The 23,522-nt window shown below is 53.0% G+C and overlaps 8 protein-coding genes and 3 non-coding genes across 11 annotated transcripts; 6 read left to right on the top strand and 5 right to left on the bottom strand.

The window, feature by feature from the left end:
• Positions 1–246: 246 nt before the first annotated feature.
• NCU06409 (ribosome biogenesis protein Kri1) lies at positions 247–2,723 on the bottom strand. Its single transcript, XM_950858.2, has one exon. The coding sequence runs from the start codon at positions 2,612–2,614 to the stop codon at positions 443–445; it is 2,172 nt and encodes a 723-aa protein (XP_955951.1). The 5' UTR covers positions 2,615–2,723; the 3' UTR covers positions 247–442.
• A 254-nt stretch (positions 2,724–2,977) lies between these two features.
• On the top strand, positions 2,978–4,586 carry NCU06410 (GTP-binding protein YPT52). Its single transcript, XM_950859.3, has 3 exons — positions 2,978–3,364; positions 3,433–3,496; positions 3,557–4,586. The coding sequence occupies exons 1-3, from the start codon at positions 3,290–3,292 to the stop codon at positions 4,126–4,128; spliced, it is 711 nt and encodes a 236-aa protein (XP_955952.1). The 5' UTR covers positions 2,978–3,289; the 3' UTR covers positions 4,129–4,586.
• A 562-nt stretch (positions 4,587–5,148) lies between these two features.
• On the top strand, positions 5,149–9,807 carry vad-4 (vegetative asexual development-4). The gene is made up of 4 exons (XM_950860.2): positions 5,149–5,623; positions 5,707–6,217; positions 6,277–6,538; positions 6,607–9,807. The coding sequence occupies exons 1-4, from the start codon at positions 5,580–5,582 to the stop codon at positions 9,093–9,095; spliced, it is 3,306 nt and encodes a 1,101-aa protein (XP_955953.1). The 5' UTR covers positions 5,149–5,579; the 3' UTR covers positions 9,096–9,807.
• Positions 9,808–10,199: 392 nt separating this feature from the next.
• NCU15645 lies at positions 10,200–10,315 on the top strand. The gene has a single exon (XR_897846.1). It is a non-coding gene; the product is annotated as a 5S ribosomal RNA (ribosomal RNA).
• Positions 10,316–10,668: 353 nt separating this feature from the next.
• NCU06412 (hypothetical protein) lies at positions 10,669–12,119 on the bottom strand (the record flags this gene model as incomplete). The annotated part of the gene is made up of 2 exons (XM_950861.2): positions 11,352–12,119; positions 10,669–11,235 (listed from the first exon to the last, which is right to left on the bottom strand). The coding sequence occupies exons 1-2, from the start codon at positions 12,024–12,026 to the stop codon at positions 10,669–10,671; spliced, it is 1,242 nt and encodes a 413-aa protein (XP_955954.1). The 5' UTR covers positions 12,027–12,119.
• Positions 12,120–12,865: 746 nt separating this feature from the next.
• Positions 12,866–15,966, top strand: NCU06413 (hypothetical protein; the record flags this gene model as incomplete). The annotated part of the gene is made up of 8 exons (XM_950862.2): positions 12,866–13,116; positions 13,179–13,296; positions 13,511–13,869; positions 13,938–14,421; positions 14,499–14,672; positions 14,749–14,979; positions 15,059–15,710; positions 15,781–15,966. 8 exons carry the CDS (start codon positions 12,866–12,868, stop codon positions 15,795–15,797), a joined length of 2,286 nt encoding a protein of 761 aa, XP_955955.1. The 3' UTR covers positions 15,798–15,966.
• Positions 15,912–16,630, bottom strand: NCU16627 (hypothetical protein). Its single transcript, XM_011395720.1, has 2 exons — positions 16,088–16,630; positions 15,912–16,021 (listed from the first exon to the last, which is right to left on the bottom strand). The coding sequence occupies exon 1, from the start codon at positions 16,598–16,600 to the stop codon at positions 16,256–16,258; it is 345 nt and encodes a 114-aa protein (XP_011394022.1). The 5' UTR covers positions 16,601–16,630; the 3' UTR covers positions 15,912–16,021; positions 16,088–16,255.
• On the bottom strand, positions 16,081–16,196 carry NCU15646. The gene has a single exon (XR_897847.1). It is a non-coding gene; the product is annotated as a 5S ribosomal RNA (ribosomal RNA).
• A 443-nt stretch (positions 16,631–17,073) lies between the features above and the next one.
• On the top strand, positions 17,074–20,550 carry NCU06414 (hypothetical protein). The gene is made up of 3 exons (XM_950863.2): positions 17,074–18,633; positions 18,686–18,836; positions 18,889–20,550. The coding sequence occupies exons 1-3, from the start codon at positions 17,533–17,535 to the stop codon at positions 20,073–20,075; spliced, it is 2,439 nt and encodes an 812-aa protein (XP_955956.1). The 5' UTR covers positions 17,074–17,532; the 3' UTR covers positions 20,076–20,550.
• A 1,014-nt stretch (positions 20,551–21,564) lies between these two features.
• NCU15223 lies at positions 21,565–21,663 on the top strand. Its single transcript has one exon. It is a non-coding gene; the product is annotated as a tRNA-Asp (tRNA).
• A 355-nt stretch (positions 21,664–22,018) lies between these two features.
• NCU06415 (hypothetical protein) lies at positions 22,019–23,434 on the bottom strand. Its single transcript, XM_952213.2, has one exon. It carries the CDS (start codon positions 23,265–23,267, stop codon positions 22,212–22,214), a length of 1,056 nt encoding a protein of 351 aa, XP_957306.1. The 5' UTR covers positions 23,268–23,434; the 3' UTR covers positions 22,019–22,211.
• Positions 23,435–23,522: the final 88 nt, after the last annotated feature.

Below are 23,522 nucleotides of genomic sequence, written 5' to 3' on the forward strand. Positions count from 1 at the left end.
GGAAGACAGGGCCAGATGTTAGGAAGGTCGAAAGTGCACAAGAAAGAGAAAAAAAAAAAAAAAAAGAGGATAGAAGAGAGGAAAGGGTGGCGATGACGGATTTTAGTAACAGGACGGGCGCTCCGCCTCCGGGGGGAAGGGGAGAGGGGGGAGAAGGGGAGTGTCTCTTCTCTTCAGGAAAGCATGAAGACAACTTGAACACCATCTGAGTGTCATGCAGAGTAACTGAGTAGGTAGCGAAGACGACGATGAACTCCGAGATGAGAGGAAGCATCGAGGATTGGTATAGCTAATTCTAACTTTGTATGATTTCTCCGTAACACCGCGATGCAATACGCCTTCTAAAATAGACTAAACGATACAAAACCCTAAACAGAACAAACAAACGTGACCGCCACTGCTTGTCCAACTATACTGACAACCGAAGTGGCAACGAAGCACTCTAGGCCTCAGCCTTCTCACTGTCCTTCTTGTTCTTGCTTCTCTTCCTCTTCTTTTTCCTCTCTCCCTCGATGATATTATCCGCTCCCCGTTCACCAGCAGCAATCTCCTTCTTCTCCTCCTTCTTCTCTTCCTTCTTCTCCTCTTTCTTCTTCTCGCCACTCTTCTTGTCCTTGTTCTCACCCCTCTTCTTATGCTTAATCGCACCCTCATCCTTCTTGCCAAGGGGCGTACCATCCTCGTCCAGCGCCTCGAACCCAAAGGTAGGACCAGTCGCTTCGAACTCCTTGCCAAACGTCTCGCGACGCCACTGCCTGAGACGGGCCTTCTTGCCAAGCTTCTTGCGTTCCTTGCGCTTCTTCTCGGCGTCGCGGAAAGTAGCCAGCTTCTTGAGGCCGGCGAACTCGTTGAGCGCGGCGTCCGAGGGCGCCAACAAGATATCGCGCGCCGTCATGCCGAACGAGACGGGCGAAGTCTCGCGGTAGCGGAACGGGAACAGGTTCTCCTTGTACTTCTTGTCCTTGGGGGCGGAAAGCGCGCGAGGAGTGTCGAGTTCCATCTTGGTGTCGACCAAAGCTTCAAGCTTGGCTAGTTCCGCCTTGGCTGCCCGCTTGGCGGCTTGCTTCTCCTTCTTGATGTCGGCGGTGGTCTTGCGCTTCTTGGAGGGACGGCCTTCATCTTCATCGGCGGAGAGGTCGGAGCCGAGGTCGGCGTCCTCGTCTTCGGCTTTTTGGTCGTCGCCGTTGGGCTTGGGGAGGTCTAGATCGGAAAGGACAACATCGGGAGCGTCGTCGAAGTCGGGGATGATGTCCTTGATGTCGATATCGTCGTCCCACTCGGGCTTCTTGGGCAGCTTCTTCTTCTTCTTCTTGGATTTGCCGTCCTCGTTGTCCTCGTCGTCCTCCTCGTCGCTGCCGGACACGTCGCCTTCTCCCTCGGCGTAGTACTCCTCGCCAAACTGCTTGCGCATCTCCTCTTCCCACCGGTCGTTGTCCCAGGCGTCCTCGAGGAACTTCATCCACTCCTCGTCGGACAGCTCCTTGCCGGTGAGACCGGCAGCCTTCTTGATCTTGGATAGCTTCTCGGCCGCCTCGTCAATCTTGAGACGGCGCAGACGAGCACGCTCCTCCTCGCGCTGCTTCTTCTCGGCCTCCTTGCGCTCCTTCTCGAGCTGTCTCTGCTTCTTTCTGCCCGTGAGCTCCTCCTTTCTGACGGACTTGGCGTTGGCCAGGTTACGCGAGTACGTCTTGAGCAACTCGTTGCTCTTGTTGGGGTCCTCGAACCGCATGTTGTAGGCGTGCTCGAACTCCTCGGCCATCTCGGGGAAGTTGTCCTCACCCTCGTCCGACTCGAAAGCCTCCCAGCGCGAGCCGTCGGCGGGCGCCCAGGCCTTGGACTGCATGAATTTGGAAAGGAACTCCTCGGGGTTCTTGTCAGCGTTCTTGACGTCGAGCTCGTTAAGATCGATCGCCTTGGCGCGCGACGGGTGAACGCCGTTCTCGGTAGGCGCCTCCTCCTTCTTGACGGGCTTGATGAAGGCGTCGTCGTCGCTCCACTCCTCGTCTTCGCCGACAGCGGCATTGATCTCAGACAGAATGTTCTGCTTCAGGTTGGCTTGTTCCTCGGCATAGGTCTTGGGCTTGGGCGCGTCATCTTCGTCGGCACCGATGTCACCGGCCATGTACCTCTCGCGGTGGTAGTCGCGCAGGGTCATGGGCTTCTCCTTCTTCTCCTTGACGGGCTGGCCGTCGGCGTCAATTGGCGTGTAGAAAACGGCCTCCTTGTCGTAGATGCGGGGGTCCCTCTTCTTGATAGCTTCTAGAGTGGCGTTGATTTCGGCGTCGAGGTCCTCGGTGACAAGGAAGCCCTCATCGTCTTCGGTCTCGTCTTCGGAAGAGTCCTCTTCGTCCTCGTCTTCGCCTAGCCCACCTTCCTTCTTGGACTTGAACTTTTCCTCGAGACGGTGGAGTTCCTCGCGCTTCTTGTTGTGTTCAAAACGGCGGGCGTACTCCTCATTGATCTTCAAGTCGGCAGCGGTACCGAGGGTGGCACCGCCGTCCTGCTCGTCTTCGCTGGAGGCATCATCGTCGAACAGACCCTTTCTAGGCACAATGGGATCGGTATTGGCGCCTGTGACTCTGGCTTTCGCCGCTTTTGACTTTGGGCGAGGCATCTTGAGGTGGGCTAGATTTGAAGATGCTAGGGCGAAGGGGTGGAAAGTCAATCCTGGCGCATAAAGGATGGAAGACTTTCGTTGCGACTTTGACGCCCCCAAATTTTCGAAGTGAACTTTTTAGTGGGGACCTTTTCGAAGTCCAGTCCCCGGGCTACAGCTGGCGGTACGTACTTGTAGTCCAATTTGCCTGCCACGAGATTGCGCACGGTTCACAAAGGCATACATATGTGGCTATGAGTCTTGGCATGGAGGGGAAGTTGGAGTCCACTCACAGCGCAAGCGAGGGGGGACATCGAGGACATGCGACGCCTGCCCGTGGCCCGACCGAATGCCTGCTGGATCCCGGCGAGCCTGGCTTTCCGACTGGAAGGGAACTAACTGAATGAACAAGCTCCATCCATCCATTTACTCTCATTGCTGCCGTCTACCTATCACGTCACACCTCACTCCGATTCCCAACCCATCAACGATCCATCTTCAGACATCTTTTGTCTTCCAACAGGCAGCCACCCAACGTCCTCCCTTCCACAACTGCACTGCTCTGTCGCTGTCGCATTATCAAAGATAGCCGTTCTTGCTATTGTCCCTTGCTGTAGTTGCTCGCTGCCGCAAGCCCCGCCGTTTCCACAACCCATCCACCCAGATTTGTAGCAACAATACACTTCAACGACAATGGCCGATACGAACGCGCCCAAGCCGAGCAGCAGCGTCAAGCTGGTGCTTCTAGGTGAAGCTGCTGTCGGAAAGGTGCGCAGTCTTCTGCTCCAAAACCACCATGCTCGAGAAACACATGCCTAACACAAATCGTTCCACAGTCGTCGCTCGTCCTCCGATTCGTCAACAATGACTTTCAAGAGAACAAGGAGCCCACGATAGGAGGTTAGTTCCTGAAGTCATGACGACTTTCTTTGCACCAGTTTAGCTGACACTTTTTTGCAGCCGCCTTCCTAACCCAGAAGTGCAACCTGCCCACGAGGACGATCAAGTTCGAGATTTGGGATACAGCAGGCCAGGAGCGCTTCGCCTCTCTAGCGCCCATGTACTACCGCAACGCCCAAGCCGCCCTTGTCGTTTACGACCTGACGAAACCTACTTCACTCATCAAGGCCAAGCACTGGGTCGCCGAGCTCCAGCGACAAGCGTCTCCCGGCATCGTTATCGCGCTCGTGGGCAACAAGTTGGATCTGACCAGCGACTCGGCCGGCTCTGCCGAGGCTTCCGGAGGTGGCGACGACAATGCGGAGGATTCGGGCGACGCACGCAAGATCTCGACGGACGAGGCCAAGGCATACGCCGAGGAGGAGGGTCTCTTGTTCTTTGAGACTTCGGCCAAGACCGGACATAACGTTACTGAGGTTTTCACAGCCATTGCAAACGCCATCCCCGAGACGTCGTTGAAGAGCGCGCGTGGGCCTGGTGCCTCGCATGCCGGTGTCAGCCGCACAGAAGAGCAGAGGGTCAACCTTAACGGGCCGCGGGATCTCGATGCAAAGGAAGGTTGCGCCTGTTAAGGTACGATGGATGGATGAATGGATGGATGGATGGATGAAGGGAAGGAAGGATTTGGAGAAGATATTGAACGGGCGGTGCGGATATCCACCAGAAGTGGCTGCGGAGTGGGACACTGATGAGAATAAGGGCGTCCATCTTCCGGTTGACGAACAACAGAGCTTTGCATTTTACAGACGGGTTAACGGAGTGGGTGGTCACATTGGGCGGGTTCATACGGAGTATACTTGTTTTCTTCTTTCAATCTACCGATTTCTCTATCTTATCATCGAAGCACGATTTACAGACGCAGCAGTAACAGGCCAATGGAGTTTTTGTCACATATCCTTACCTTGGAGCGGGCGGTTCGATGCCTGTTGGTCAAGTTTGCTGGTATTCTTAATTTTTCCATAGTCACATAGTGGATAAGTCACATCATGAATACAAGACGGAATACGGAAACCTTGTTGGACTTGTCACGAATCCGAGCCTTGTGGTCCTGGCATGCCGAGTACGATTGATTCTATTGATAAGGTTAACTAAATCACTAGGTACGGTTGGGTGAAAAGTCAGTGCCTACCTTCAATGCGCCTAAACCCATCATCACCAATACATGGGAATTGCGTGAATGGCTTCCCCACAAACTACAGCCTAATAAGACAAGTGTTCAACTCGTTTGATCTGGTGAACGGCCTTATCGTTCTCTTGGTCAATAGCCTCGGCTACTGCTACATGCTATTATTGTGCTGGCCACGGCCTCGAGACTACGCCCGTGCTACACTCACTCGTGCTCAAGGCCAGCTGCGAGGCAAGATGTTTATTCTACTAGTACACTACATCGTCATGGAAGGGATGGAAGTGGTCCGTACGTACCGACCTTCTATAATAGCCCAGAGACGGGAGTTCCCACCTATCGAACCTGCCTAAGCGGTTAGTGGGGTGTTAGACAGTGGAGGCACGTGCGCCAAGACCCGCCAAAAAATCGCATCCCGCCCCAATTCGGTTTGAGCGCCGAGAAAACGCGACACACCACCACCAGTCACTTCCACTTCAGTTCGACTTGTAGACTGCAACTGCAACTTGCAGCAGCAGCAGCAGCAGCAGCAGCAGCAAGATTCTCACCTCACCTCACGGATTGGCCTTTTGGGCAGAGCGACCTCGAAACTGTACTCTGTGAGCATTGAGAGACATTTGCGCCTCGTCACTCAACCTTTGAGGCCCCTCATTAAGCCTGCGTGGGCTCGGCAACGTGAGCTCCGGCCTGCATTTTTTTTTTCGCAACAAGCAACACCACCGAGCAGCATTTGATACGAAAGACATCGCGAATCACATCACTCAGCGATATTTCAATAGCTTTCTTGGAAGACAGGACGCCAACGAGCGCCTCTCCATGTCCTTGGACTCTTCATTCCTACACCTCCTCTGTCTCTAGGAGGCCGGTTGCGCCTAGGTTGTTGAAGTGCAGGAAATCGCAATGGCGGCCGCGCTATCAGAAGAGGCTCTCGCCGAGGTCATCAGGTTCGTCTCTCCTACCCCGCCATCTCCCGGAAGGCTCTGTTTCAAATGCACCATTGTGGCAGGTATGCTAATGACTACAATAGAACTCTGAGCCCAGAAGATATCCCGGCGAAACTGAAATGCGCCATCTGCAGTAGATTGGCTGCGAATGCCTTCAGGTTGCCCTGCTGCGAACAAACCATTTGCGAAGACTGCCGGTCAACACTACCTACCTCTTGCCCCGTATGCGAACACTCGCCGCTTTCGGCCGAAGACGCCAAACCGCACAAGTCTCTACGGACCACCATTAGAGTCTTCCTCAAGACATATTTAAAAAAGCAGCAAGACGCACGCGCCAAGGAGTCAGCCCCTCCTACCCCCATTGAATCGACACCTGTGTCTACCACGGCACCACAGCTACCTTTGCCCAGCGATTCAGCGCCTGAGGAACATGCCTCCGCACCAGAGCAGCAGCAGCAGCAGCCAGAAGAGCCTGCGCCGGCGGCTGCTGAGCAAGGTGCCGGAGACGAACATGCAGGAGCCGAGGGTCAAGCGGGAGAAGAAGCTCCCAAGGTAGAAGGTGCTGACTCGGCGGACCACGAAGCCGACCAAGATGTAAGCAAAATCGGTCAGATATTGCTGGCCATGACCACGGGTCACTGACCAGATGACAGGCTACCGAAAACCCTACCGAAAATGCTGCCGAGGAAGAAGCAGCCGACGGAACGCCTGCCGAAGCGGAGGGCGACGCGGCCGAAAATCCCCAAGAGACAAAGGACGGCGAAGAGAATGAAGAAAACGCCGAGGGCGACGATGTACAGCCAAAGCCCGCTGGAGGATTTGGATTCGGGATGAACGGCTTCCCCATGAACTTTGGCGGTGGCTTCGACCAAATGCAAATGATGATGGCCATGCAGAATGGCTTTCCAATGATGGGTGAGTTCGCCCTGTTATGTGTTCCTCTTTTCCAAAACACACCAGATAACTAACCACCCACGACACAGGTATGCCAGGCATGAACATGGATCCGATGAGCGCGATGCAGCAAATGTACATGAACGGGGGTTTTTCTGGCATGGGCATGAGCGGCATGAACATGGGAATGGGAGGATTTAGCGGCGCAGGCGGCAATGAATCGAATAATAACTGGAACGGGCAGCAGTCATCATGGAATGTCGGCCAAGATAATTTCAATCATCCAAATGCTTCTGGCATGGGCAATGGTGATTATGGCTCGTTTAACTCTGGCTCCTTCCAACAAGGCAACTTCAATTCAGGTAATTATGGCAACGGCCAGTTCAATGACTATCGCCGGGGTGGATACGGATTCCGTGGCGGTAGAGGACGTGGCCGGGGAGGCTACGGTTACGGTGGCGGCTATGGCGGTCGTGGTGGCTACAACAACGGCTACGGCAACATGGGCGGCATGAACGGTCCGATGGGCATGGGCGGCAACTATGGGGGAGACCAGAACTACCCGAACCAACAGTACGGGGCAGGCATGGGTGGCTCCATGCACAACGGCGGTTTCCCTGGCGGCAGCGTCAGTGGCGCTTCCCAAGATGGCAACAACGAGAACAAAGGCGAGGGTGCTGCAAGTGCTGACCCGAACGTGGACGAGTTTGGCCGCTCGTTGCGCGAAGACACTGGAAAGAAGGAGACCGAAGATGGCGACGCTGCTGCTGAACAAGATGCTCAAGGAGCTGACGGTGAAGCGAAACCTCCTGCTACTGCTGAGACTGATGGTGATGCCGAGAATGCCACCGCCGCACCCAACGGTGATGCCACAAACCCCGATGCCGGCGCTGAAGGTGATGAAGCATACGCTCACAATGGCTACATGAACGGCGACCCTGAAGGCATGTACCCCGGTGATGGCCCCGGCTTTATGGGACCTGGCGGTTTCGGCGGCAGCATGGGCTTCACCAACGGCTGGAACGGTCCGGGAGGATTTGGCATGACTATGGGAGGTGATGGTTACGGAGCCATGGGTGGCATGATGCCCCTTGGACCTCCCCAGCCCCCGCCCGTCAACCCAGATGTGCCCGCCAATGCGCCCAAGGGTCCCAAGGCCATGCTAAGAGGACTTCCCAACACCAGTATCAAACATCTCCAAGCTAGAGGCTGGGTAGATAATGAGAACAAGGCGCAAACACCAAACTCCTTTGGTCACGGCGGCCCTGGTTCGTCCCATCATGGATCGCGGTTTGCCAGTCCCTCCGCGACCGCCGACCGAGGCCGGTCTAGGTCCCGAGATAGGGATGATGACTACCACGGCGGAAGAGATGACAGGGATAGGGACTACTACCACCGTGAGCGTTCAGATAGGGACAGAGAGCGTGAGCGCCGAGATCGTCGTGAACGATCATATTCCCCCGGTGCCGATGAGCGCAAGGAACACCGTGACCGACGCAGAGAAAGACGTCAGCGCTCCGCTAGTCCCGGTGGCGCTGACGCCGCTCATGGCGCCGAAGGAACCAACAACGATGGCGACGATCAACAACATGGCCATTCCAGCAGCAGCAGAAGACACAGGCGGAAGCACACCTCCACCACCGTAGCCGACGAAGAAGGCGGCAACCAGGAACGTTCCCGGTCCGCATCCCCTCCCGCCTCCGGTGTCGCCGGCGAAGAGTCATCCCGCCGGTCCCACCGCAGCAGCCGTAAGGAGCGTGACTCGGAGAAGCGCCGCGACCGTTCAGACCGCGATAAGGAGCGCGACAGAGAGCGTGAGTCCCGTTCTGACCGCAAGGAGCGCAAGGAAGGCCACAGCAGCAGCAGCCGTCGCGACCGTGACCGTTCCGACCGGGACAACAGAGACAGCGGAGGTCGCAGCCACCGTGACGATCGTGACCGGGATCGCAGCGACCGGGACCGAGACCGCGACCGCGACCGTTCCGACCGCAAAGACCGTAAGGAAGGAAGCGGTCACGGCAGCAGCAGCCGTCGCGATCGTGACCGTGGCGATCGAGGAGACCGCGACAGAGATAGGGATCGCAGTCACAGAGATGAGCGTGATCGTGATCGCGACAGGGACAGGGAGAGAGATAGGGATCGCTCGGATAGACATCGCTCGTCCAAGAAGTCTTCTTCTTCCAACAACCACGATGCCGATGCTGCGGACGCCCACCTCGACCGACGCTCCTCCCTTGCTTCTAACAATGCCGCCGCTGGCCCAGGACCAGCAGCCAACGGCTCTCTAGACCCGCATGCCGCCGAGCGTGCTGCTCGTGATCGCGAGCGTCTGCTCAAGGAGACGAGACGGATGGCTAGTCTTGCGTCGAGCTTTAGTCTGGTGGGTAGCAAGCGAAGTCGGGAAAGCCGAGGCGGCGGCGGCGACAAGGACGAAGAGCGGGAGTCGAAGAGCAGAAGAAAAGAAAGTGGAAGGACGGCTAGGGGAAGAGGAGAAGTGGTCGCCATCTCGATGGAGGATGAAGAGGAGAGGATGAGGAGGCTGGAGGCGGAAAGGGAGGCGGCGAGGTATGATGATTAGAAGTCTACTGGGCCGTCTTTGCGAGAGGAGCAACAGGGGGGTCAGGGAGGTCAGGGGCTGGGACGACGCGGGCCGAGGTTCAAGATTGGTGGGGGGTTTGAGGGAGAGCAAAGTGACAGCCAAAGACCCAGGAAGAGAGAGAAAGAAAGAAAGTGGAGAGGCGACCCGAGTAAGGAGATGAGGAGGGCGTTGTGGAGGGCGTGGCGGAGGGCAAGATAACCAAGAGTGAAAGCGAGCCACTAGGGGTGTGACTGGGTGGTAGCATTTCAAAAAAATTGGCTGGTTCTTCTTGAAGCAGTAAGAAATGAAAAGAGAGAGAAAGGCAGCAGCGAAGAATTGCAAGTAAAAAAAGTACAACGAATTTTCAAAAAGGAAGCCAAAGGGGCGAGTGGCCTTTGGATGTTTTGCGTGTTGTGTCTTGTCTTGCTGGCTGACCGTTTCTTTTTTCCTGCGTTGCTTTTATTGTTGGTGTGATTCTCCGCTATGGTGCCGTTGTTGTCGTTGATCTGTGGAACTTTGTGTCGAAAACAAAGATGAAAAAGGGGCGCAAGTTGACTTGATGGACTTGAGTTGATTTAGTCAAAGTGATGATTATCATGTACAACACCACAAAAGCGTCCTTACTTGTATTTGTCATTCATCTACATAGGTACCTAGCTTTCAGGAGGATGGGGGGCATATTCTCTGTTTTGTGAGAGAAACAGAAAGACAGAAAGACACAGAGAAGGGAAGCAATTATACATATCAACGAGTTCGTGTGTGGATAGGGCAGATGGGTATCGTCGAGTCAGGCGGGTTGTATGTTATTGTTGTTCTCGCAGGTCTCTACGGCTGTACAAAACAAGTACATAGATGGTAGCAGGGTAGGTAAATGCGTTTGGTAATTGTACATTACATGAATATGAGCATAACTTCAAAGAAGCCCGCCGTTACGGTGTATTATTCGAGTGTCTTGTCAGGTAGGTGGTGGCTTTTGGATGGGTGTCCAAGTAATATCCATATGGCTTCAATATTGGGTTAGACTCTTGAACTTTTTTCAGGTCCAGTCCCTTTCTTGGATCCCAGCAGCTTGATAAGCCCTTTGTTTTCTATAAACTAGCACATACGACCATACCCACTGGAAAACTCGGGATCCCGTCCGCTCTCCCATAGATAAGCCAGTGAGGGCCAGACTAGTAGTTGGGTCGGTGACGACCAGCGAATCCCTGGTGTTGTATGTTTTTTTCCTTCTTTTTTTCTCTTCCTGATTTCGTTCTCCATGATATTGATCAAGGCATATCTTGTTTCTCTCTTTATTTTTGGTTTTGTTTTGGCAGCGTTTTAATTTTTCTCGGTGGTCCTCATGAGGGTCTGATGTCGATGCACTTGAGCCTCATGGGCTGCGCATCATGCTCACGAGGATTCTCGGGCGACAAAGTGTCCTCATCAAAAAATCAAAAGAAGATAATGTCTCGTCTCATGATGTATCTTGCTATGAGAAAGGGGTGGTGTGTTCTGACTTACACTTTACGTTCTGCTAACTTTGAGGGAACCCAAACAAATCCAAGAAACAACCCCAGTTACCGTCTGTCATTCAGGCACGGATACTGGGAACCGTAACAACGAGACTCATCCTCTCAGAAGTTTCAGAAGACATCTCTTGAACCTCATCAGGGATAGCGGCCCCGTACTCATTCATCACCTCATCCCTGATCATAGTCGCCTCATCCAGAAGCGCCTGATCCATGAGCGAGTCCCTGCAAATCTCCAGCAGCCCAACAGCGAATTCCTTCTTGCTGTAGGCCAGGGCCTTGGTCACCGTGGCATCTGACTGGATTTTTCCCACCGAGAGCAACAGCTGGGCTGATCTGTCCTTGAGGGGCCCAAACCGATGCTGCAGCATGATGCAGTTGGTGTTGGTGGTGTCTGCCAACGTTGAGACTCCTGGGATGAGCGCCGCGGTCTGCTTCGCGGCGCTCAGTCGAGTGTCCAACGTCGTGCGCTTCACCCGCAACTTGTCCAGCTCGTTTGATGCTTCTTTGTACTTTCTTTGGGCATCTTCTAAGAGCCGGTTGGCTTCGTCTAGTTCGCGTTGTAGGTGGAAGGGGTCGAGTGGGCCCTTGTTGATGGCGTTGCCGATGCCGAGGGTGATGATGGAGAACTATAAAAACAATGGGCGTCGGTACGTTGGTTAGTTTTTGGCCATTTACTAAGAAAAGAGAAAAAAAAGAAAAAGGAAGAAAGTAGGGAAAAAGGTCCATGGACGGGTATGCTTACAAAGATATCGCTGGCCAGCTTAGCATCTTTGCTGCTAGAAATCTTGTCATGAAGACGACTGACTGCCTGCGACTGCTTCTTTATGCTGTCTTGCAGGACACTGAAGCTTTTTTCAGCGTTGGCGATCTGGCCTTGCACGTTTTTCAACTCGTTGTCGTTGTTCTCGAGCAAAAGGTCAATATCTTGCTTGGCCGGGTTGATGACCATGTTCTCAATCTCCATGACCTGGGCGTGGAGCTGGCCGACCTTCTCCAAGCCGCCCTGCGCACGGTCCTCGACCTCCTTGAATGCCTGGACGGCCTGCTCGAGAAGCTCATCTCGCTGGGTGGTGTCCGGCTCGCGATTGTCGTAATCGCCACGGATGAAGACGGCCAGCCTGTAGAGCTTGGTCATGGCCATCTCGAGCTTGTCGATGACGTCCTTGCCGCATTGGTACACTATGGGATTCAAGCTGTCCTGGATCTCCCGAAGCTGAGTGCCGGCGGTATTCAGTTTGTTCTGGAGAGTGATCACGTTGACATCTTGTTTCGGAGTTCCAAAGGTCGAAATGGGTGCCCCCATAACCTGCGCTATCCCGAACAGAGCTACCAGAATGGCAGGGTCGACCTGGGATCTTCCGGCAAGACCCATGTTGGTCGTGCTGAAGAGGTTCATGACAGTAAGGGCGTCATCCATGATGATGGGTGTTGTAGGCGTAGGTCAAGGCAGCAGAAGGATGGTTGTGGTGACTAAAGAAATGAATTGAGGTGATGACAAGCGATGATAAGTATAGCAGTGATTTTGACCTGGCAGTTAGGTAAAACTATTGCATCAAGTATTTATGTGTTGTCGTTCATCCGAGGAACTTCACACCGAATACCACCAAATGGAAAATGGCCAGTGGGCTACTGTGTAAGCTGCCCCATCGGACAACCTTTCGGCAGTGCCCAACGGTTTCCACCTCGATGAAGATAATTTCCTTAAATGGGATACTCCATCTACCTACCTACATTTGCAGATTGACAGCTGGTGATGTGACCTCAGCTTCAGCAGAGCATACCCAATCCAGCCAAATGTTTCTTTGTACTCGAGCCTCGTGGTTGGCTGTTTTCCACTTCTTTGCTTCTGTCACATGTTGATGTTGATGTGTTTCGAAGATCAAGCTTTCCTTTTCTGGAATAACACGCTTGCGCAGTACTTCGCTGGCACGGCGTGGACCCTTAAAAGACAACTGTCGAGTTTGCGCTAAGGAAACCATCATAGAGGAGCATCAGAACTGGAGCCCCGCACTCTTGACGAGATGGACGTAGATGGGCAGGATGGGGAAGACATGACTGTTGGCAGTTGGTGCGATCATGAAGTTTGTAGGCCTGCCTATAAGTATCGACTTGAACCTTCGCATCGATCGTGTTAAATCGCCAGTCATCACCACAATTCTTATCCTTAACCGCAACCAACACTATCAAGCCTCTCTTGATCACACAAGCAAACACTTCCGCTCTTTCTCTCTGGGACGTACCTTTCAGCACGTCACCATGCCTTCCGATGCCCAAGATCTCCAGGTCGTCCTGGCCGCCCAGGAAAAGCGAGAGCTCGCTCCCAACGTCTCCTCTCAAGTAATTAACGAGATGAAGAGCAGTCTCATCTTCCAATTTGACTGGGCACAGCTGCTCCAGGCCGCGCCCACATCCATCAGCTGTATGGGAGCCTGTTTCGTTGCTAGCTCGAGCCCGAACGCTGTTGTTCACCTTGAACCGCCCAAGGATAAGGGGTTCCAATACTTGAGGTATGTCAAAAAGTGCACAGATCTTCCACCGCTGTGACTGAGACTGACCAAACAAACAAAAGGTACACCTCGGTCCAAGCCAATCTTGTTGAGTGCGGTAACATGGGCCGCATGGCATTTATTGCAGCGGAGAATGGCATGGGTAGGATTCAGATGACCTCGACAATCATCAACGGCAAGGTCAGTCGTACGATCTCCACAAGCCTGTACTAGATACCCGTGGAGATAGGATGCCTTTTTAACTCATCTCCACTCTCTCACAGATGGAGATGGGTCAGAATGGCACCCTATCTCCACGGGTAGTGCATCGCTGGATCCCCCAGCGCGCAGCGTACCAACGAACTTATGTACCCTTGAAGTGATGAGAACTGACAGCCAATGGATAATTGGATAGATCAACGACATCGTGGCCATCATTGGCGAGCCCGAGTCCGCCAAGAAGATGTTGCGCCCGCAGCTAAACACTCTGAAGGAAGGATCAACCACTTGTCTCGACGAAGCGAAGAAAATGGACAAGATGTTCGAGGATTGGCTCTTGTACGTTTGCGAGATGCACGCAGCTTGCGTCCAACAGGAAAACACCACTAGAGAAGCTATCCTGAGCAATGAGATCTGCGTCGCTGCCGAGCAAACCCGCTTGGACTATCAGAAGTCGACCGTTGAAGAAGCCGAGAAGGCCTTCAAAATGATGGGAAAACAGGTTGAGACGGCTTCTGAGGCTTTCAAGAAGGCCTCGGACCAGTTCCCCACTGGGTAAGAAAGCTGCTTTTCCCTAGACATCAAGGTCGCCAGGGCGTTGTTGCTGACCAAACTTTCTGTAGTTGGGATATCATGGGCCAGCAGATTGTCGGTGACTTGGTAGGAGCCGTCACAAACCTGGGCAACTCATTTGCCCATGCCTTCATTTCCAACCTCAACCCAGTCGCCAAGGTCGAGGCAGGTGCTTCCATTGTCGGAGGCTTTCTCAACCCCCATAAAAAGGACGAGTCTACACCCGAAGTTCCGGTGTCAGACCCTGTCCCACCGACCGCCGCGCCCAAGAATGCTACTGACCCAGCATACGTCGAAGCCGTTCGGCTTGACCACATCCTAGCCATCCTGCATGTTATTGTCAGTGGGAAGAACACGGAGGGGAATATTGATTGGGAACAAGCTCGTAGTGGCGGAACTGGGGTAGATTCCAAGAAGAACAGCATCGGCTATGTGCAGACGATGTTGGAGGACGCAAAGACACGCTTCTCTCAGGTGGCTACGACGTCCGATCCCAGCCAAACGTTGTCTACCATCATTGATGTGTCTCTCCAGGTACAGTTTCAGCTTGGATACACAGATTGCGTTCTTTTCTGAAAGAGATAACTAACCTTGAATAACACACACCGTAGGTCGCCACTGGAATCAACGACCAAGTCAAAAAGTCCGGCAGCATGTCATCAGAGTGGCCGGCCAAAGACTCTGAAATTGTCAAGAAGTGGCAGGCAGATTTTGCCGCGCAATATCCGAAGGCAAACACTCTCATCGCGACGGCCAAAACCATTCCAGGTGTTGCCTCCAATGGTGTATGTACCCCTCCTTTTCAGTCTACCCGTATTTTTTTTCGAAAATGCCACAGAGCTAACACGGCCATGGCCATAGATCCCTTTGATGTCTGACGCGGAACAGCGCACTGCACAGATCAGTGCCAAGAGTGCTCAGGCGCAGGCGCTGCTGGAAACCGCGAAGAACAGACTGACAACGACACAGCAGATGCTGACGACTGCCCAAGATAACTATATCAAATCCACCGACATGCTTTTGGAGCAGAAGAACAAGCTGGGCCAGATCCAGGCTACTCTTACCAAGCTGACCAAGGAAAACGTTTCTCTTGTATGTCCATACCATACTCGGTCATGGCGATGCCAGTCCCGGGATTCGGAAGGATTGCTGACTTGTGTGTATTGAACAGGCCGAGATCAAGCGGGTCCTCATCGAGTGTATCAAGCTCATCATCAACCTCAAGGAGCAAGTAACCAACTTGGTTCGCTTCTTCAAAGCCATGGAGTCACTTGTTGAAATGTGCATCCGCTTCCACGTCGATCCTTTCCTCGAGACCGTCAACCTGATTGTTGCCGCTGACGGCACTGATCCATACAAGGACCTGAAGATTGGCAACTACACTTACACCGACTTCCAGCGCTCGCAGCTGTACAGCGCGGCCGTGACGATGCGAGCGTACTTTGGCGTCTTTGGCGACATTGCCAAAATGTGGGTACAACTCTCCAAGGACAGCATCATGCCGGGCCTCAAAATGTGCGACGAGCTCTCGGTCACGCTCGGTGACCAGGACGCATCGGCGCAGATGAAGAAGAAGATTGCCGTCCTCAACCAATGGGCGACGGATGCGGTCGAGCAGGTGCAGAAGCTTGCGCAGGATAAACAGCGGGAGATCATGAACGGCATGGACTCCCGCATCCAGGACGTGGCCGAGACAACGTCCCAGATCACGCCCCTGCCCGCGTCGACGGTCAAGGCTATCACCGACGGTACGGATGTCACCAAGCAGGCGGCGCAGACGAACATCAAGGAGAAGTCTGAGAGCAACCCTCTTAGCAGATTCGGTAAGTCCGCGGCCCTTCCTTGCCTCCTTGCCGTGAAAGAGTAAAACAACCGACTGACAAAATCTGTTAGCCATCATCGATGACTAAGGGGCTAAGCTGGAGCAATCTACTATGCCGGAGGTAGAATATGGATGATTGCCTTTCGAAGGAATCCGTAGTTGAGGATTTCGAGCATATTTAAGTCGTTTGTGAATCGTGATCCTTGCAAGAACGTCAGATTTGAAAAAAAAAAACAAATACAATGCAAGTTCCTTGGACAGATTGATCGTGGCAGTAAAGTGGACAAACTGCATTCCAGAAAAACCAACCGGCTGTTCCCAAGTCAGTTTACCGTCGTCTATAACAAAAAGAACTGAAAAAAGAAAGAAAAAACATACAACACCAGGGATTCGCTGGTCGTCACCGACCCAACTACTAGTCTGGCCCTCACTGGCTTATCTATGGGAGAGCGGACGGGATCCCGAGTTTTCCAGTGGGTATGGTCGTATGTGCTTATTGAGGGCTGTTCTCAGACTTATATGAGAGAGCTCTGGTTGTACTTCTCTTTAGATTCTTTGACTGGGTCCGTGAGTAACACCGTCGGGGAATCCCAGTTGACAAGACACATCTTGGTTGACAGCGGCTGTACGATGACGCGAATCCATCCATCCGTCAACGATGGACCATGGAGGCGTCTTGCTTGGATGCTGGCGATTTTCGAGCAGAGTCTCCAGGACAGATGGATGGATGGAGCAAGTCTTGTCGCAATATCGAAGGTTCACCGGTTGCTGTTGTGATTGCTCGTGTCGATAGGAGGGAAGCAGGCCATTCAAGTCGGGAAACGTCTGGAATGGGTCGATTTCGGGGAGTTTCGAGTCCCATTCGGCGCCATTCAGGGCAACATGGAACATTCCATTGCGGGATCGTCAGTCATCGGAAGGTTGAAGTGAAGTTGAGTTGAGTTGAAATGTGCAACGGTCCATGCGACGGAACCTTCTCCGTCGGCAGTTTCCATTCCTTCGTTACTTGGGGCGGAAGTGGGTAGCGGGGTTAGGTTAGCTGCCCGGTCTTGGCCAGTTTTACCGCTGTGGCGCCCGCGTGTGTCCGACCCCCATGGACCCACCCGAGTACCTTTCTACCTTTCCAGATGGGGTCAGCAGGTCCACTGCCTCAGGGCGATCCATTACAGGAAGGCGGGGAACGACGGGAAATGGCCCCATGTCATCGCTATCAGGTCCACTCGGATAGTGACTCTGGCTCCCAGCAATCGTCGAGTGCCGGGCCAGGTATTGGACGGTCGGCCAGCGGTATGTATGCACCTACAAGGAGAAGGGAACTGAAGGGAAGCTCCAAGTGGAAGCTCTCCTGCGTGCATTCCATGGATGGATCACGGTGCTAGGTAGTGTACAAGTCCGAATGGTGGTGATAGGGGGCAACGAATGGATCTGATCTTCCATTCAAATAGACGGCAATGGAATGGGTGCCCCTCCTCCTCCTCCTCATCATCATCATCTGTCATCACCACATCGCACATCCCCCCCCCTTCGCGCACACACATCCCATCACGCCGTCACCACGACTGCGCCCTGAAACCCAAACGACGATCCAGTGATCTCAGCTCTCCAACTGGTTCCGGGCCGGACTTGGTCCATTAAGTTGACCCCCGTTTCTCGCTGCATCCAATCTTGTTACTTTGTACTCCCCATTGTTTGCTATCTTCTTTGATCTCTCTTTCCCGCCCCCTTCGAGATCAAAATATCATCAAGCGCCATACTAGCTACCCATTCCGTGAACCTTCAACGCTTTCTCGACTCCCTTGTGTATGTAGATTGCTCTCTTTGCGATGCGCTCAAACAACGATGCCTTCGGGCGACCTCGCGGCTCCGACAATGACATCCCGTCTTTACGTCTACCGCCGGCGCCGCAAATGACGTTTTGCTTTGGCGATGAATCTTCAGTTGGTCCTCTGACGGGAAATCAGCCATCGTCGTTCGCTGGCCCGCACCGACACTTGCGCGACAACAAGAAGAAAACTCACGCTGTTGTCGAGGGCTCCGAAGCCCACCACGGACGGGCTCGGGGTCTCTCCCATAATCGACACAATCCCCATCATAGCAGCACCCCAGAGCCAGAGAAGGAGACCGGCGCAAGCGGGAGCACGAGCACAAGAACGCAATCCAAACACCAGCACAAAAGCCACACTCCAAACCAGATACTTGACACCCTAGACCACGTTATCGAAGACGCTGTTTATCCCAGGCCATCCTCTGCCACCCCGTCCAACGATTTGTCTCAAGCACCCTTTAGCCCCTTTCTTTTTAGCACAGGTCCTGCGTCCGCTGTCAGTGACACATCGTCGCGGCGCAATTCCATATGCTGCCTCTCCGACGATTTTGACATGGCCAGTATTCCGCACAGCGTCCACCCGGACGAGATCAACACCGAACTCGAAAATCGTTATCTCGAATCTAGCATGATGGACAGCGGTAGTGATCCCCAGCTCATCATGCCGAGCATCAAGATGCCCAGCCGGCGACCCTTTACCGACCAAGGAAAGAGCATGGGCCGGCTCAAGGTCCTGATTGCCGGCGACAGCGGCGTCGGAAAGACTTCGTTGATCAAGGCTATCGTTCAGTCTTGCGAACACATTGTGCATGTTGATCCAATCACTCCGTCACCCATGTCACCCCAACCTAGCTTGAAGAACTCGGTGACTCTAAAAGGAAAACAGACTAAAGGCGGTTCAAGGTCAAGCAGTAGGCGACAAAGCTCGAATGGCACAAGCCAAATCACCGAAGTCTATGCCAGCACAAAACCATACCCTCAGTGGTGGTCCGAGATCGATGACCTTAACGTGCTGAAACGGAGAAAGAGCATGGGGGAGACCGTCTTGGATCGTAATATTTGCTTTGTCGATACTCCTGGCTATGGGAGTGGATCGTCTGTATGTTGTCTCTATTTGCGCCGGATTGGATTATGCTGACTTTTCCGGCCAGAGTATGGATACCATCACGCCTGTGGTGCAGTATATCGAATCCCAGATGCAGCGCATGAACGTCAACGCTCTCAATGATGGAGATATGTTGAACATGCTGGGTGGAGAGGGTGGTGTCCAGATTGATGTTGTTTTCTACCTGGTTTCAAACAGTAAGAGATCCAGGTTGAAAACCAAAGGACCTAAAACTAACACCTCTACTAGGACTTCGTCCTGTTGATATCGCCTACCTTAACCATCTCAGCCCTCTCACGAACATCATCTTCCTCCTGTCTCAGGCCGACCTGATGTCACCCGAGCAAATATCAGCCAGCAAGGAACAAATCCAGGCTCAACTCCGAGAAGCAAACATCCGCCCCTTTTCTTTCTCCATCACGCCCTCAACAACGGCATCTTCATCAACACTCTCTCCCTCGCCTCCCGACCCCGCAGAACAGGGCGTATATGCCATCTCCAGCGCCGCCGGCACCGACTACGACATGATGGACGCAAGTCTTCTTATGAGCACAGACTATGTCGAGCCTCTGGTACCATCTGAACTTTCCCGGCTTGTCGAGCGCGTCTTCAGTCCCGACGGCGCCTCCTGGCTTCGCCATTCGGCAGCCCGTAAGTACGTCCAATGGCGCAAGAAATTAGTCTCTGAAAGATCAGCTGTTCCGTCTCCCACATCGCCTAGCAGTGTCTTTTCGCTATCTCCGTCATCCCATAACCCCCGCTCCGGCGGCGCCGCATCCTCCTTCCTCAACAGATACAATACCTCCGGTCCTATCGGCGCCACCTCGTCGTATGCTCTCGCCCGCATAACGGACCACACCCAGCGCGAGGAGAGACTGGCCCAAGTAAGACTGGCCAACTGGGCCACCGAGCTGCAGAAGAGCCTGGCACAAGAGCGGGCACAATACGAAGCTCTGGCGCGCAACGAACGGGCAGTCTGGTTGACCGAGAAAATCGGCGAATGCGTCATTGACGGAACCCTGATTCCTATCCCTTCCACAAGCAGTAGGGACAGGAGCGGCTCGAGCAGGAGCCTCAGCACAAGAAGAAGAAGGGGGGATACTCGACAGGGTACTACCGATTGGCAGCAGCAGCAGCAGGAAATGGGACTTTTCGGATTCGGTTTTCACAGTTACGGTCACGGTCATGGTTACGGTCATCGTCAGCACCAGCAGCAGCAATACCAGCAACACAGGTACCAAAAGCAGAGACAGAGGGAAACGGATCCCCTGGGCCTGATGGAGATTGCGGATGAATTGATGTATAAGAGCCTCATTGCGCTGGAGGTTTTGGGAAGCTTGGGGGTCCTGGGCGGACTGGCTATTTGGGTTGGGAGGAATATGCAATTGCAGCCGCTAGAGTGGTTTGTGGGAGAGTGGAATCGGATTTGGCGGTGAGTTACATACATACCTGAAAGACTCGGGGTGTAAATTGGGAATGGGGGAGAGGAATACACTTGAAGGAGAGTCGATAATGCAGGATAGTGGAGGATATATTACTGGTGGTATATTTCCTTTCTGGCTGTTGGGTTTTGGAGTGTTCCTCGGGGGTTGACACCGGTGGTTCGTCGAACTTGATGTTTCTGGGGATACTCTTTTGGAAAAGCTTTGGTATACACATTATGAGTTATAATACGTTACAAGGAGGATTTACGATGGATGATTGGGATGGATAAATCATGTATATAACGGGCCCTTGGACGGTTGGTTGATCTGGGAATGAATATGTATGTTCAGGTATGGTGTCATATACGGATGGGCTCTGGGCATGGTCAAGGGGCATGTAAAAACATAGTCCGGCGGAGTTGAAATCATATTTATTCGATTCATACACAGGTTGATCCTCTGCTACTGGTAATAGTGATTGATTTGCAAATGGGTAAACGCACCAGAGAAATGTGTCTTATTTATTGTTGTCATCCACCAACGTCCTCATTGATCTACCTTTACATACATCACCAACCTTTCATTTGGCTTAAATATCCGACCACCTTAGTTACCATAATATCGTCTCTATAGAGCACGAATATCAATCACCATCTGGACCAAGAACTTGCCCTTCCTGCCTGACCAACATCTTTACAATTCTACTACAAAATCCCCAAAGTTACCTTCCGGTAAAGGTATCAAACGAAGATAAGGAGCGAGAAAAGATTTTTTCTTCTCCCGTTATTTAATAATCACACACAATGCAACCTTTCTAAATCTCAGAGCTAGGAAAAGGAGTGAGGAAAGAAGAATCTCCGTCAAGGTAGACTTTTTTTTCTTTTGCCAGTCACCCGGAGCACCAACTATTGGATTGCATTGGCGATCCACCCAGGGGTACCCAATACGCGAATCCATCCTCAAACACTCCCGGCTCTCGAAACGTACTATACCCTTCTCCCAATTTCTGTTTATCAACTTCCAACAATCAGTTGACAATCCACAGGGCCGTCTCCCCCAAATTTCTACCCACTGGTACAATTATTACTGCGCATGACACTATATACTCGTTGATCCTCCTCCCCATCCTCAACTTCGTTAGGTGAGTGTAACTTCAATGCTCTCTCCCTTCCTGGTCCTTCATCAACGCCTTTATTTCATCCATCAACAAAGAAAGCATGCTCCAAATCGGCGTCAATAGTTATCTCCTCATCCACCCAATCAATAATCGTCCTCAATTATAATCCTCTTCGTCGCTGTCGTCTACCTCTTGTGCCCTTTCCCATTCGTCTAATAACGATGCTCTACTCTATCAACTCCATTCTTGCCCCTCATGGTGATGGTTCGATGATAAATCACCAGAACTGATGAAATATGTAGGGCTGTATATAAGCCCCACTCGTGAGCCACATTCCCAGCAACCAAGACTACGACAGCTGATTTTCAAACAGTTGTAACATAATCTTCCGTAGTATAGTGGTCAGTATGTGAGCTTGTCAAGCTTGAACATCAAAATCAGTTCGATTCGCTCGAGACCCGGGTTCAATTCCCGGCGGGAGAGACCATCAATTTTTTTTTTCGTTTGTGGAAGATTTTGGAAGATGAAATCTGTTTTTTGTTTTTGCACTGTTTTGGTGGAGTGGGGGCCCTCGATCTTGTTCAAACTCTATCTACTACTCTCTACATGTACGTTGGCAATTTGATCTCAGGTTTTTGTTCTATGTGTTTTGGTGTATTTTTTTACACTCCCTTGTTTGTTTCCTTATTTCTCACTTAGTTTGCCCGTGAGCTGTCTTTCTTGCCTAGGGAGGATCCCACTCAGGGGTTATTCATGATGGTGGCATTTGGCGTTGTTGATACGGGGGAAGGCGGGAACAAAAGACACATTACGTGATTGTACCTTGTTGAGTACTCGGGGAAAAAAATCGGGTGTGAGCCTAAACTTTTATTTTTAATGGCAAAGTTGAGAGTAAACTCATATGACTACTCTATGGGCGATGGAAAAGTTGGGTATCATGATGTGCAAAGGAACAGTGACAGGACCGGAAACGCGACGAGATGGGACGTAATGACCAGGACAACGGGCTGACCGGACAAGAGCAGAAGAAACTATGACGACTGAGCTTGCGCTACCGCAGCTTCAGCCTCCTCTCGATTTCTCCGTTCTGCATCCCGCTTCGCCTGAGCGGCTTTCAGCCTTGCCATGGTAGCCGCGAAGCCACCACCACCGACTGCTGTTGGCTTCACAGGCTCGCCCGTAGCAGGAGCAGCTGGTTCCTTCGTCGGCGCTGGTGCTGGCTGTGGTGGTGGTGGTGGTTGGGCTGCCTTGTTTTCGTCAGCCTTTGACTCTTCTGCTCGTGTCGTGTTGGAGGTGGAGGGGGGTTTGTCTTGATTGTCCTTGTCCTTGTCCTTGTCCTTGTCCCTGCCCGAGCCCGCTTTCTTGTCTGCCTTTTTCCTCTCCTTTTCTGCTTTCCGTTGGCGCTTTTCTTCGAGCTTGCGTTCTAGCTCGGCAATCTTGGAGTCGTAATCAACTCCGCCTCCATTGACGTTGACGTTGACGTTGACGCCGTCAGCTGCTGGAGGTTGTTCGCTACCAGCACCGGTCCCACCCATCTTCACATCCTCCTCTTTCTTCTTTTGTCGTTCCTTCTCGGCAGCCTCAGCAGCCTCGGCAGCACGCTCCCTCTCTTCCGCCTCCCTCATCAACCTCCTCCTCTCCTCCAACTTGGCCCTTCCCTTCCTCGCCATGGCCTCCACCTCCGCCGCCACTGCTTGTTTTCCCTTCTCCTCATCCACCTTTTGTCGTTTCGCCGCCTCTTCGCGCTGATGCAGCTCTTCTACAAGCTTTCTCCGACGCGCCGACATGGCGTCCAGCGTCGCCTTCTTCTGCAGGATGGCGCGCATGCCATTGTCGTAGGCGGCGCGCGCCTCGGCGTGGATAAGCACATCGCGCGCGCGCTCGAGCCGTTCGTAGAGCAATGGGTCGTAGGCGTCACCGGCTTTGTCAGGGTGCGCGGTCAGGGCTTTGCGACGGAAGGCGCGCCGGAGGTCGGCTTCGGTGGAGGTGGCGTCGATTGGAATGGACTCGGAGGTGAGGAGGGCGAAGAGGTCGTCGCCGCGCGAGGCGGCGTCGGAGGCATATTTTATTAGGTCGTCGTTGTTCATGGTTTGTTTGTGGGCTTGCGGTTGAGATTGGTGGCGGGTAGTATGTGTTTTGCAGACGACGGTTTGGACTGTCGGGTTGGGGACCGGCCGGTCTGGGCTGGATTGGATGGTGGTGGATGATAGGAAAAAGAGAAAGAAGAGAAAAGAAGTGGAAAGTTTGGGTCAGTGGACTGGATGGAGCCGGTGACGTTGGATGGTAATCTTCCGCTGAGAAAAATACCGCTGTATGGTGGCAGGTGTGAGAAAGTATCGTAA

Source organism: Neurospora crassa, linkage group III (assembly GCF_000182925.2).
Source record: "Neurospora crassa OR74A linkage group III, whole genome shotgun sequence".
Lineage (NCBI taxonomy): Eukaryota > Fungi > Ascomycota > Sordariomycetes > Sordariales > Sordariaceae > Neurospora > Neurospora crassa.